This window comes from Geotrypetes seraphini, chromosome 5 (genome assembly GCF_902459505.1).
Source record: "Geotrypetes seraphini chromosome 5, aGeoSer1.1, whole genome shotgun sequence".
NCBI lineage: Eukaryota > Metazoa > Chordata > Amphibia > Gymnophiona > Dermophiidae > Geotrypetes > Geotrypetes seraphini.
The window spans coordinates 104192978-104205386 of record NC_047088.1 but is presented as its reverse complement, the minus strand read 5'-3'; the positions used below and the strand labels follow the sequence as shown (position 1 = coordinate 104205386).

Sequence of the window (12409 nt, the reverse complement as noted above, 5' to 3'; positions counted from 1 at the left end):
GAAAATATGGGAGATTAATCAATAAATACTGAATTCTCCAATGAACTATAGAATTCCTAGGATTTTGAAAAGAATAAAGGCATCCATGCCTAAATTTAGGCACAGACATTTGTGCTTTGTTTTTGTTGATGCAAATGACTGCACCTAAATTTAGTTGCGGTTCCTGGGGGTAAGCACTATTTTCAAGTTTTATTAAGTCTTGATATACTGCTTGACCTTCCTAAGCGGTTTACATAATACAATTTTAAAAATTGAAGAAAATTAAAAAGGGATAAGACATACATGATTAAAATATTTTAAAAGGAAAACTACATGAGACATAATAGGGAAGAGGGTGGGATTACATTGCCTAAAATAAAAAAATAGAAGGGGGGAGGATAAAACCTAAAGTCACATGGTTAGATAAGATTAAGCTCTGGGTCTAAACCTCATACGCGTATTTAACAAGGAAAGTTTTGAGGTTGGACTTGAAATTATTAGAGTTTATTTCCTGCCTCAAAGTTATTGGAAGAGAATTCCAAAGCGAAGGCACTACTACTGAAACACTGCGGGTTGTGTCATAGAATAACTGTCTAACAGAGGGAATTGTAAGAAGATATTGTAGTGATGATCTAAGCATTCTTGAGGTTACGTATGGATTCAAAAGTTTATCCATAAACTCGGGAGAATGGTTGGTTCGCACTTTGAATGTGAGAAATAGGATTTTGAATGTAGTTTTTTGGGAAATGGGCACCCAGTGAGCCTTTTTCAGAAGCGGTGTTACGTGGTCAAATATTTTAGCATTAAAGATAATTTTTTTGCAGTATTTTGAATTATTTGAAGTCTCCTGATTTCTTTTTGTGTAATTCCCTGATAGAATGAATTATAGTAGGCTAAGTTGGAAATGACTAATGAGTGAACAAGAATAGTAGAGATTTGGAATCCAGAAGTGATGTAAGAGAACGGATCATTTTAAGTTTAAAGAAACATTTTCGAACTACAGAATGATGTGTATGTTAAAGGAAAGTTTGTTGTCCAAAACTACTCCTAAGAGTTTAATTGTGGATACAAGTTGGATCGGGGCTGATGTGATGCAGATCGGGGAAATGAGGGTTTCATTTCCTTTGGCTGGAAATAGCATGGCCTTTGATTTGCTGATATTTAAGGAAAGTAGGTTCTCAGAAAGCCAATTACTGATAAGATTCAATTTTTGGTTAATTTCCTGAATAGTTAACTGATTATGTGATTGGTTTGGATGGAGAAGCTTTATATTGTCAGCGTAGGCAAATACTGTAAAGCTGATAGATTGCGCAATTGTCAGAAGAGGGACAAGGAAAAGGTTAAACAGCATGGGTGATAAAATGGACCCTTGAGGAACACCAAAATTCTGCATGAAGGGCTTTGATGTGATATTGCCTATCAGAGAAGTAAGATTGGAACCATTTCAGAGCGGTCCCAGAAATACCTAAAAATATTAGGCTATTCAACAGGATTGAGTAATCTATTGTATCAAGCTCAGCCATTAAATCCAGCAAAATTAGAAGTACTAATTTCCTTTGATCCAAGAAGTTTCTGATTGTAGTGATAAGATCTAGAAGAGAGAACTCAGTGGAGTGGAGTGGTCTAAAGCCGGTTTGGTTAGGGTGCTTAGCGTTAGTTTGCAGGGGGAAAAAAGGTGTCAGTTGATTAAATACAATCTTTTCAGTTAGTTTAGCCAAAAAGGGGATGCTTGCTATCGGGCGATAGAAGTTATCAGGATTGACTCTTGGTTGCTTCATGATCGGTCTAATGTGAGCCATCTTCCAGTGATTGGCATAGTGCCAGTGGAGAGGCTGCTTGATATCAGGCTTTGGATGAAAGGACCAAAGATGGAGAAGTATTTTTTAAGTAAGAATGGTGGCAGAGAATCAGATTGGTTAACTGACATTTTTATAGTTTGAATAGTCCTTTGGATTTCAGTCAGGGAAGGAGCGTTGAAAGAGACGAAGGTGCTAAAAGTTGGGCCTCTCTGGCAAAGTATCACGATGAGTTGTGTTAGAAGAGAGAAGACCGTTACAAACAGAGGAAATTTTATAAATAAAGTGATCTGCCAGATCTCGGGCTGGAGGGGTTGGGGCAGATGCTATTTTGCCATTATTTCCCTTGGATGTAAGATTTTTCGTGATGGTGTATAGTGCAGAATTTTTGGCAGCTGCAATTTTCTTGCTGTAATATGATTTTTTGCTTTCCTGAATCATCTTTATGTAAGATGATGCTTTTTCTTTATAGAGATTAACGGCCTCTTTTACAAAGCTGTGCTGCGCTAACGGCCCCGAAGCCCATAGAGATTTAAAGGGCTTCGGGGCTGTTGCCGCGTGGCTTTGTAAAAGAGGCCGTAAGAGTTGAAGATGAGCAGCAGTGAAGCCAACACCTTTCAAGGGAGCGAGCTTGTCGTCTGAGCAAGAATAGCTCTGGCATAAGCCACTGAGTTTTTTTTTTCTCCGTAGAAAAACTTTACGCTGTAATGGGGCTACTATGTTTATGAGTTTCTGGGTAGCATCTACCCATTGCTTTGTCTGTTCTTCCATTGGTAATGAAGTAAAATCTTCAAAGTGGAGATCAAGGGACTCTTGATAGGTTGGCAGAATTTAATTTTCTAACGTCCCTAAAGCTAACATTCGGAGCAGAGGGCTTAGGAATGAGGACGGGACTAGATATGTTAAATGTGATAAAGGCATGGTTGGTCCAGGGGAGCTGAGAGATACCGAAGAGTTGAACATCTTGAGCTAGTGTGTTAGAGAGGAGAACCATGTCAAGAGGAATGTGTAGGCTCGGAGAATAGTTGGGTTAAGGACAGGTCAGAGGTAAGAGTTAGCAGGTCTGATGTGTGAGGGTTTCCGAGATCGTCAAAATGGATTTTGAATTGATTAGTGAATGAAGAACAAAAGTCAAGTAAGAGTGATTGTAGAAGGAATATAGTCTTTTGAAATGGGTGGAGGAAAGTATATGAGAAGGAAATCAATTGGGGTGGACGCTGACAGCGAGAAATGCAGGGAGTCGAGATGCTGACTGTGAGAGTTACTCTCGAGTTTAATTCTTAAAGAAGATTCATATATAATTGCGACACCCTCCTCTCTTCCTGTCTTGCCTATTTTGTAGGAAATAGGCAATACCCAAGTGGCATGCCTGAGAAAGATAGGCTTCCTAACCGTCGCTTAACCATGATTCCATAATGCATAATATTTTGAGCCAGCACGTAATAATCGGGTCTCTAACTAGGTGAAGTTTACTTTTGATGGAACGAACATTCAGAAGGCCTAGGGAGGTTGTTGTCGATGAGCACCTGAAGGGGGTTGGAGAGAGGAATTGGTTTCAGGGTCCGATCTCCAAAGTAGGGCTTCCGGCCATCCCCAGAAGACTGGGATAGATTTGTCTGCCATAAAGCTGGGGAGTGATAAATGGTCAGGATGGAATTGGCCCAGAGATAGTATGAAAAGAATTGTCCAAAACGACAGCATGATGAAACACCCTTGATTTGTGCCCTCAGTTTGCACACAAAGGAGCGCACTAAGGAGCAGGATAAGCTCCTTAAGTGCGCGCCAGAGGCGTGTGCCTTTGCGGCTTGTGCAGCAAGGGGTTCTAAATTTAAAGAGGTCGTTATCCAGTGGTCTGTACTCTAGAACAAGGGTAGGCAATTCCGGTCCTCGAGAGCCAGAGCCAGGTCAGGTTTTCAGGATCTCCACCATGAATATGTATGAGATGGATTTGCATGCACTGCCTCCTTGAGATGCAAATCTATCTCACGCATATTTATTGTGGATATCCTGAAAACCTGACCTGGCTCCGGCTCTCGAGGACCAGAATTGCCTACCTCTGCTCTAGAAGATCAGAAGGAGCCTAAAAAGAAAAATATTTAACTTTTAAGCACGGTTTAAGAAATAGCATAGGATAGGAGGTAATGTCCTTTTATGGATTGAGAATTGGTTGGAAGACAGAAAACAAAGAGTGGGTTTAAATGGTCAATATTCTCGATGGAGAAGGGTAAATAGTGGGGTTCCCCAGGGGTCTGTGCTGAGAACGCTGCTTTTTAACATATTTATCAATGATCTAGAGATAGAAATAACTAGTGAGATAATTAAATTTGCTGATAACACAAAGTTGTTTAAAGTTGTTAAATCACAAGAGGATTGTGAAAAATTGCAAGAGGACCTTGTGAGACTGGAAGACTGGGTGTCAAAATGGCAGATGACGTTTAATGTGAGCAAGTGCAAAGTGGTGCATGTGGGAAAGAGGAACCTGAACTATAGCTATGTGATGCTGGGTTCTGTGTGAGGAGTCACTGCCCAGAAAAAGGATCTAGGTGTCATTGTTGAGGATACATTGAAACCCTCAGCTCCAATGTACAGTGGCTGCTAAGAAAGCAAATAGAATGTTAGGAATTATGAGGAAAGGAATAGAAAACAAAGATGAAAATGTTATAATGCCCTTGTATCGCTCTATGGTACTGCCGCACCTCGAATACTGTGTGCAGTTCTGGTCGCCTTATCTCAAAAAAGTTATAGCGGAATTAGAAAAGGTACATGTGTGGTATTTCAAGTGATGTAATAAGTTAATCTGTTATTATTTTCTGTACACTTGATGTAAATATAAAATGAATAAAGAATATTAAAAAAAAGAAAAGGCGGGGTACCCTTCCGGACTCTCTCACTTCTGCTCAAATAGTTGTGCTATTGAAGCCCCATAAGGATGCTGCCCTTTCTTCTTCTTACCGCCCTATTTCGTTGCTGAATGTGGAGGCCAAATTGTTCGCCAAGGTTTTGGCTAATCGATTGGCTTGTGTTCTTCCTGATTTGATTGCTTCCCCTCAGGTGGGATTTGTGCAGGGGCGCACTAGTGTGAAAAACATTAGATCCATATTGGCTTCTTTGGAATTTGTGGAGAGGACCCATCTATCTTCCCTTTTGGTCAGCTTTGATGCTGAAAAGGCCTTCGATCGGGTCTCTTGGAACTTTTTATTTGAGGTTTTAACTCGGTATGGCATAACGGGTTTTTTTCAGGATGCGGTTCGGGTGCTTTATCATTCTCCTACAGCCTTTGTTTGGGCCAATGGACTTTGTTCTCCTTCATTCCCCATATGTCGTGGCACGCGTCAGGGCTGCCCCCTTTCCCCATTGCTCTTTGCTCTGTCGTTGGATCCTTTGATCCGTGATATTCAGCTTAATGGAGCTATTTCGGGTATTTGAATTGCTTCTTCCGAATTTTAGATCTCGGCTTTTGCGGACGATCTCCTGGTCCATATCTCGGATCCCATAGTATCTCTTTCCAATCTGATGGCCACTTTTCAAGAATATGGAGATTATTCTGGTTTTAAGCTTAATCTTGACAAATCTCTTGTGTTGGCCACGTCCTCGCCTTTGCGGGACTCTTGGCCTGGGCCCTTTCCTCTTCAATGGGCTTCCTCTTCGTTTTGTTATTTAGGGATCTTGTTGACGCCTCGTACTTCAGCGTTATATCGCGTCAACATTGATTCTTTGTTATGTTCTTTGGCTGAGTGTTTTGCTCGTTGGTCTCCTCTTCCTCTGTCCTTGTCGGGCAGAATCCATTTGTTTAATTTGGTCCTTTTTCCTAAATGGCTTTATACTTTGCAATTACTCCCTTTATGGCTTTTGAAACAGGATATTGCTAAATTACATTCTATGCTTTCTCGATTCTGTTGGGGGGGACGACGACCACGGGTGGCGTTGCGTTACCTGTTTGGCGCGTGGGAAGGTGGGGAAATGGGGTTACCGCATTTTCGGTTATACAATGCTGCCTGTTTGATGCGTTATCTGGGGGAGTGGCTTTCAGATCGCCAGGATTTTACTCCGAAATCCTATGAGAAGGAATTTTTTGCCCCTTGGCATATTCTGTCCTTGGTGCAGACGCCTCATTCTGCCTTACCAGTGCCACTTTGGGGAAGTTTGTTGTTGCACTCTCTACGCATCATCTGGTCTTATGTGTTGGACTCATGGAATGGTACTCCCTCGATTACTAGATACTTACCTATTCAGGGGAATCTGCAATTCAGCCCCGGCATGGAGAATGCTAGTTTTCGTAAGCTGGCGTCCCGGGATTTTACATTGCTTGCCCATGTTCTCCAGGCTGATGGTTCTTTAATGTCCTGGGATGCTCTGGTCCGGTCTGGTGTTTTTGCTGTGGGAGACTTTCTTGCGTTTCGGCAACTTCATCATTATATTCGATCTCTCCCTCGAGCCGCTTTGGCATTTCCTATTGAGGACAGATTTGCGGCACTTCTGGATCCATATTTGGAGGCTGGGTTTACGGTTTCGGGTCTTTATAAGGATTTCCATCGTTTGTTGGGACCGACTGATTGTGCCGTATTACACGCTCGTTGGTGTCAAGATCTGGGGATAGCTCGGGAAGCTTTGGATATCCCTTCCTTGATTACAAGAATCCCGGGAATGTCTGTTAATGCAGATCTCCGTGAGTGTCAATTTAGGGTACTTCATCGGGGCTATTTTACGAAAAGTCAGTTATATTATTCGGGTTATACGGACTCTCCTTTGTGCCCTAAATGTCTCCAGCAACCCCATTCGTTTATCCATGCCTTTTGGTCCTGTGTGAAAATCAAACGTTTTTGGAGGCAGGTTTTATCTTATGTGGAGCGTGTTTTAGGTAATACGCTTCCCTTTTCGGCAGCTGGTCTCTTGCTGGATAAGTATGAGGCCTTCTGTTTATCTGATTTGGGTCAGCGGCAGTTTATGAGACGGGTGGGAGTCTTGGGGAAGAAGGTGATTCTATCTGTTTGGATTGGAGATACTTTGCCCTCTTTTTGGGCTTGGAGGAATCGTTTGCATGCTCTGCTGCTGCTGGAACGGAAGGATGCGTCTTATAGCCTGCGAAGAAAGCGACAATTTCTTCAGATCTGGGATTCTTACCTTTTTTCATTATCACCACGGGCTCGAAGTGACATTCTGAATTCATTGTAACTCTCTCTAAGACCCGGGCTTGTTTTCATCTTTGAGGGGGCACCAGGTATACTTATCTTTCCCCCCTTTTCTTTTCTTTCTTTTTCTCTCTTTCTTCTCTCTTTTTCAGTGTTGGAGTTCACTCTTTGTCTTTGGCAGTGGGTTATCTGAGTCCAAGCCTACTGCACTACAGTTATTTCTTGCTTCAGACTAGGGGGTTTGGGGTAGGGGTGGTTTGGGTGGGATTGTTGGATCTGATATTATGTATCTGATTGTTCTCTTTTGTTATTGTGGTTCTTGCCTGTTGGTTTGTCCTCTGTTATTTGATAATAAAAATTGATTCAACATAAAAAAAGAAAAGGGACAGAGAAGGGTGACAAAAATGATAAAAGGGATGGGTCGCCTTCCTTATGAGGAAAGGCTAAAGCGGCTAGGGCTCTTCAGCTTGGAGAAAAGACGGCTCAGGAGTGATATGATAGAGGTCTATAAAATAATAAATGGAGTGAAAAGGGTAGATGTGAATTTCTTGTTCACTCGTTCCAAAATTACAAGGACTAGGGGACATGCGATAAGTAGTAGCTTTAAAACAAACTGGAGGCAAATATTTCTTCACACAACGTGTAATTTAACTCTGGAATCTGTTGCCGGAGAATGTGGTGAAATCAGTTAGCTTAGTGGGGTTTAAAAAAGGTTTGAATAATTTCCTAAAAGAGAAGTCCATAGGCCATTATTGAGATGACTTGGGGAAATCCACTGCTTATTCCTAGGATAGGCAGCATAGAATCTTGCTACTTAGGATCTAGCTGGATACTTGGGACCTGGGTTGGCCACTGTTGGAAACAGGATAGTGGGCTTGATGGACCTTTTGTCTGTCCCAGTATGGCAATTCTTATGTTGTTATGTTCTTATGGCACTTTTAAAGTGCCAATTATGTAGGTGCAATATATAGAATTCAGTCCACAATGTACTGCAGCAACTCCTATTAAAAGCTTTATTATTATTCATCCAGGTGTTAAAGATAATCAGAGAAACATTGATTCCAGTGCTCTCTCTATTGCAGGGAGGGACTGGTACTTCAACATGGTAAATATGAAACAAGAATTGTCTTGATTGGTAGCCTGTTGGCTAGTGCAGCAGACTAAGAACCAAGGAAGCCAGGGTTCAGATCTTACTGATATTCCTTGTGATTTTGGGCAAGACAGATAACTCTCTATTGTCTCAGATACAAACCTAGGTACTTCCTTGCCCCTGAAGGGCTTACAGTTTATCAGATCTTAATGTGTTTCACCTTATCACTGGAAAAGCATGAGTTAAATCCATATATTGTATATGCATGTATTTATATATTTAAAAGTGAACCAACCACTGCCTACCAAATGAACTGGTACCTGATCTGAAAGCCACTGATTTGATTTCATATTATATTACAGATCTTTGGGTAAATGTAGTTGAAAATTAAAAATGTATTTAAAAGGTCAAATTGTTTGCAGCTTTTATAAATTATTGGTAAAAAAAACCCCAAATACCCCCTTGTTCTTCTGGCTTAATTTTTACGCTCTCAAATACATAAGTGTTCTGTCCATGACATGTAGAAAATCATGTGAAGTTGCCTTCTTTATCCAACGATGTTGTCACTATATGAGCACTTGACATTCATTGCAATAAAAAAAAGTTTTAATAGATTACTAAACTAAGGGCTCCTTTTACAAAGCTGCGATAGAGTTTTTAGCGTGCGCAGAATTTTAGTGTGCGCTAAACCCGCACTACACGGCTAGAACTAACGCCAGCTCAATGCTGGTGTTAGTGTCTAGCGCGTGCGCTAAAACTGCTATCGCAGCTTTGTAAAAGGAGCCCTAAGAATTTACCACAGATACTCTATGGTGAGTTGCAGTTTTTTTGCAAAATTACCTTTGCAATAGGACAGTTGTTTAGACTTCCATGTATTTAAATTTTGTCATGTCTTGCTTGATCTATTCCAGCATTTGGATATCCTAGTGCAAGACTGTGGATTTTCTACCACCTATGGTCTAGAAGGAGGTCAGGAATTCCTAAGGGACATAATGCAGGTATACAACAGGCTGATGGGAGTTTGATTTCTTTGCAGTGCCATCGCCGTTCTTTTAGCAGGCCAGACTTTAAACAATCATTGCCTGTTGCTCCCAAGTCTGAAACGAGCGCATTTTTGGAGAAATTCTTTTTTTTTTTTTTTAATAATCTTTATTCATTTTTAGAACTTACCATAAGTGCATCAAAAAGTAACAACATTTTAACTTGGATACAACACTTAATATTCTGCAATAATCCAATTTATAAAGCTTATCTCCTCCCTCCCATCCCTTTCATAACAAAAATAAAACACAAATACCATATAATAAATTCTTTCCTGCCATTCCATACAATTAATAAAAGACCAAAAAACTACCCCCCCCCCAAATCTTGCACTTGTACTATTAAGGGAAAAATGGTATCTATTCATTACAATAATTTGTTAAAGGCCCCCAAACATCTTGAAATTTATTAAAATTCCCTTTATGTGTGGCTATTGTTCTTTCCATTTTATATATGTGACACAACGAGTTCCACCAAAAACTGTAATTAAGTCTTTTCCAATTTTTCCAATTACTTGTGATTTGTTGTATGGCGACCCCTATCATAATCAATAGAAGCCTATTGTTCTTAGATGAAATTTGGCTCTTTTCTCTCATTGACATGCCAAATAAAACAGTATCATACAATAATGCAACCAGGTTTTCCAATAATCAATTTATTTGGCCCCAAATTGATTTTCAAAAGACCAAGATAAATGGACAATAGAATAATAAATGATCTAGAGTCCCTGCTTCTAGACCATAATTCCAACATCTATTAGACTTAGAGCTATCTATCTTTTGTAATCGAACTGGGGTCCAAAAAGCTCTATGTAAAAGAAAAAAACAAGTTTGTCTCATAGATGCTGACACTGTACATCTCATCCTCCAAGTCCAAATTCGTGACCATTGAGACTCAGGAATTTGATGCTTAATCTCAATGCTCCAAATATCCCTAAGACCAGTTTTTGGCATTTTTGGAGAAATTCTATAAATGATGCCTAGGTTAGGCGCCTACATCAGCACCTAGCGGCAATTCTGTAAATGGCGCCTAGCGGATCAACAACTGCCAAGCAGCACCTAGGAGTTCGGTGCCATTAAGCACTGTTTATATTCATAGTTTAGCTTTTCTCAAGGAATTAAAAAATGCCATTAAGACCTGGCTCTTTCAGCCAGTGTTTTGACAAGTAAAATTACACTAGTGGCTAAAATTGTGGAAACGCCTAGCATTTTAGGCATTATTTTAAAAAAAACATGGCTATAACATCATAATTGTATTTAATGCTTAAATTTTCAACTAATAATAGAAACTGTGTAATCACTTAACAAGACCAGCATAATATTGTGCACATGCTGTTCATAAGCTACCCAAGCTAATAATGATAATTTGTCCAGTTATCTGATGACTTCATCAGTCTCACTAGTAGTGCATTTGATATCCCTTAGCCTTGATTACTGCCTCACATTTTCTTGGCATGTTGGACACAAGTCTTTGGAGATCAGATGTTATTATATGGAACCAGGAGTTGATTATTGCTGCTTTCAGCTCATGTTTGTTGGATGGTTGCTTTGCCACTACTGCTCTCTTTAATATGGCCCAGAGGTTCTGAATGGAGTTGAGATCTGGGCTGTTTCCTGGTCAGTCCAGCAACTCAACCTTGTTCTTGTTGAACTAGGTGAGGAATTTCTTAGCTGTGTAACATGGGGCGCCATCCTGTTGAAAAATGAATGTTTTTTTTTTTTGTTTGTTTTTTAATCATTTTTATTATTGAGGTCAACCAGAGAAACAAGTGAAATACAGTAGGATCAGATGTAAACAGATGCATCAACAGCAGAGAACATAGTAATAATAATATAAAGACCACATTATGAACAGGAAGAAGGAAACAACGAGAGGCAGAAAACTCCAAACCGCTCTCTCAAAACACACCAACCGCTAAAACATCCCAGTTCCCCCACTTGACCCCAGAAGTTTTCAATGTATAGAACCCAACCTGAAGAACCCCCAACTCAAGATGCAACACCCACACCAATGGTTGACTGGCACCAAAGATGTTGCTGGCTGAGGGCAGGATCCTGGACTGAAGGGACCTCCTTTATGTATTTGTCAACATTTTATCACTCCATCAAGCACCAGCAATTGACTCACAATATCTCTGGACATGCAGCCCCATACCATCACTCTCGGAGGATGCTTCATAGTGGCAGTAATACACTCTGGCAACTAGTCCTTGCCCAGTCACCGACAAATATAGCAGACAGCATCACTGCCAAATATGGAGATTCAGGTCTCATTGCTTCCACTGCTTTGTGGTCCAGCTGGCATGCTCTTAAGAACATAAGAAGTGCCATCTCCGGAACAGACCCTAGGTCCATCAAGTCCGGCGATCCGCACACGCGGAGGCCCCGCCAGGTGAACCCTGGCATAGTTTTGGTCCCCATATCGCTCCAAGCTTCTCGTAAAGAAAAGAGCATCTAGCCTACTCCTACCCATGTTACTTCATGCCACTCATAAGGAGATGTACATCTAATTTACCTTAAATCCTAGAATGGTGGATTCCGCAATTACCTCTTCTGGGAGAGCATTCCAGGTGTCCACCACTCGTTGCGTGAAGCAGAACTTCCTGATATTTGTCTTGAACTTGTCCCCCCTTAGCTTCAGCCCATGTCCTCTTGTCCGTGCCACATTGGACATTGTAAATAATGTTTTTTCCTGCTCTATTTTGTTGATTCCTTTCAGTATTTTGAATGTCTCGATCATATCCCCTTGTAGTCTCCTTTTCTCAAGGGAGAACAACCCCAGTCTCTTAAGTCTTTCCTCGTAATCCAGGTTCTCCATACCTTTCACCAGCTTTGTTGCTCGTCTCTGCACCCTCTCTAGCAGTATGATATCCTTCTTTAGGTATGGAGACCAATGCTGGACGCAGTATTCCAAGTGTGGTCTGACCATCGCTCTATAAAGCGGCATTATGACTTTCTCCGATTTACTCGTGATTCCCTTCTTTATCATGCCTAGCATTCTATTCGCGTTCTTCGCTGCCGCCGCACATTGCACCAACGGCTTCAGTGTCCTATCGATTAATACTCCCAGGTCCTTTTCCTGTTCAGATTTTCCCAGAGTTGCACCTGACATACTATACTTGTGTTCCTTATTTTTTCTGCCTAAGTGCATCACTTTGCATTTTTCCACATTAAACTTCATCTGTCATTTATCTGCCCAATTCTCCAATCGGCTCAAGTCACTCTGGAGTTCTTCACTGTCCTTCTGCGATTTGATGGCCCGGCATAGCTTTGTGTCATCTGCAAATTTGATGATCTCACTGGATGTTCCATCCTCTAGGTCATTGATGAAGATATTAAATAAGATGGGCCCAAGTACTGAGCCCTGGGGCACAC

At 40.9% G+C, this 12409-nt stretch overlaps 1 protein-coding gene across 5 annotated transcripts in view; it reads left to right on the top strand.

The window, feature by feature from the left end:
- Positions 1-12409, top strand: part of RNF112 (ring finger protein 112) — a 92101-nt gene that overhangs the window by 40356 nt on the left and 39336 nt on the right. For all 5 annotated transcript variants that reach the window (XM_033944374.1, XM_033944370.1, XM_033944371.1 and 2 more), the window contains exon 8: positions 8906-8992. In XM_033944374.1, coding sequence (XP_033800265.1) covers positions 8906-8992 — 87 coding nt within the window. The remainder of the gene's footprint in view (positions 1-8905; positions 8993-12409) is intronic.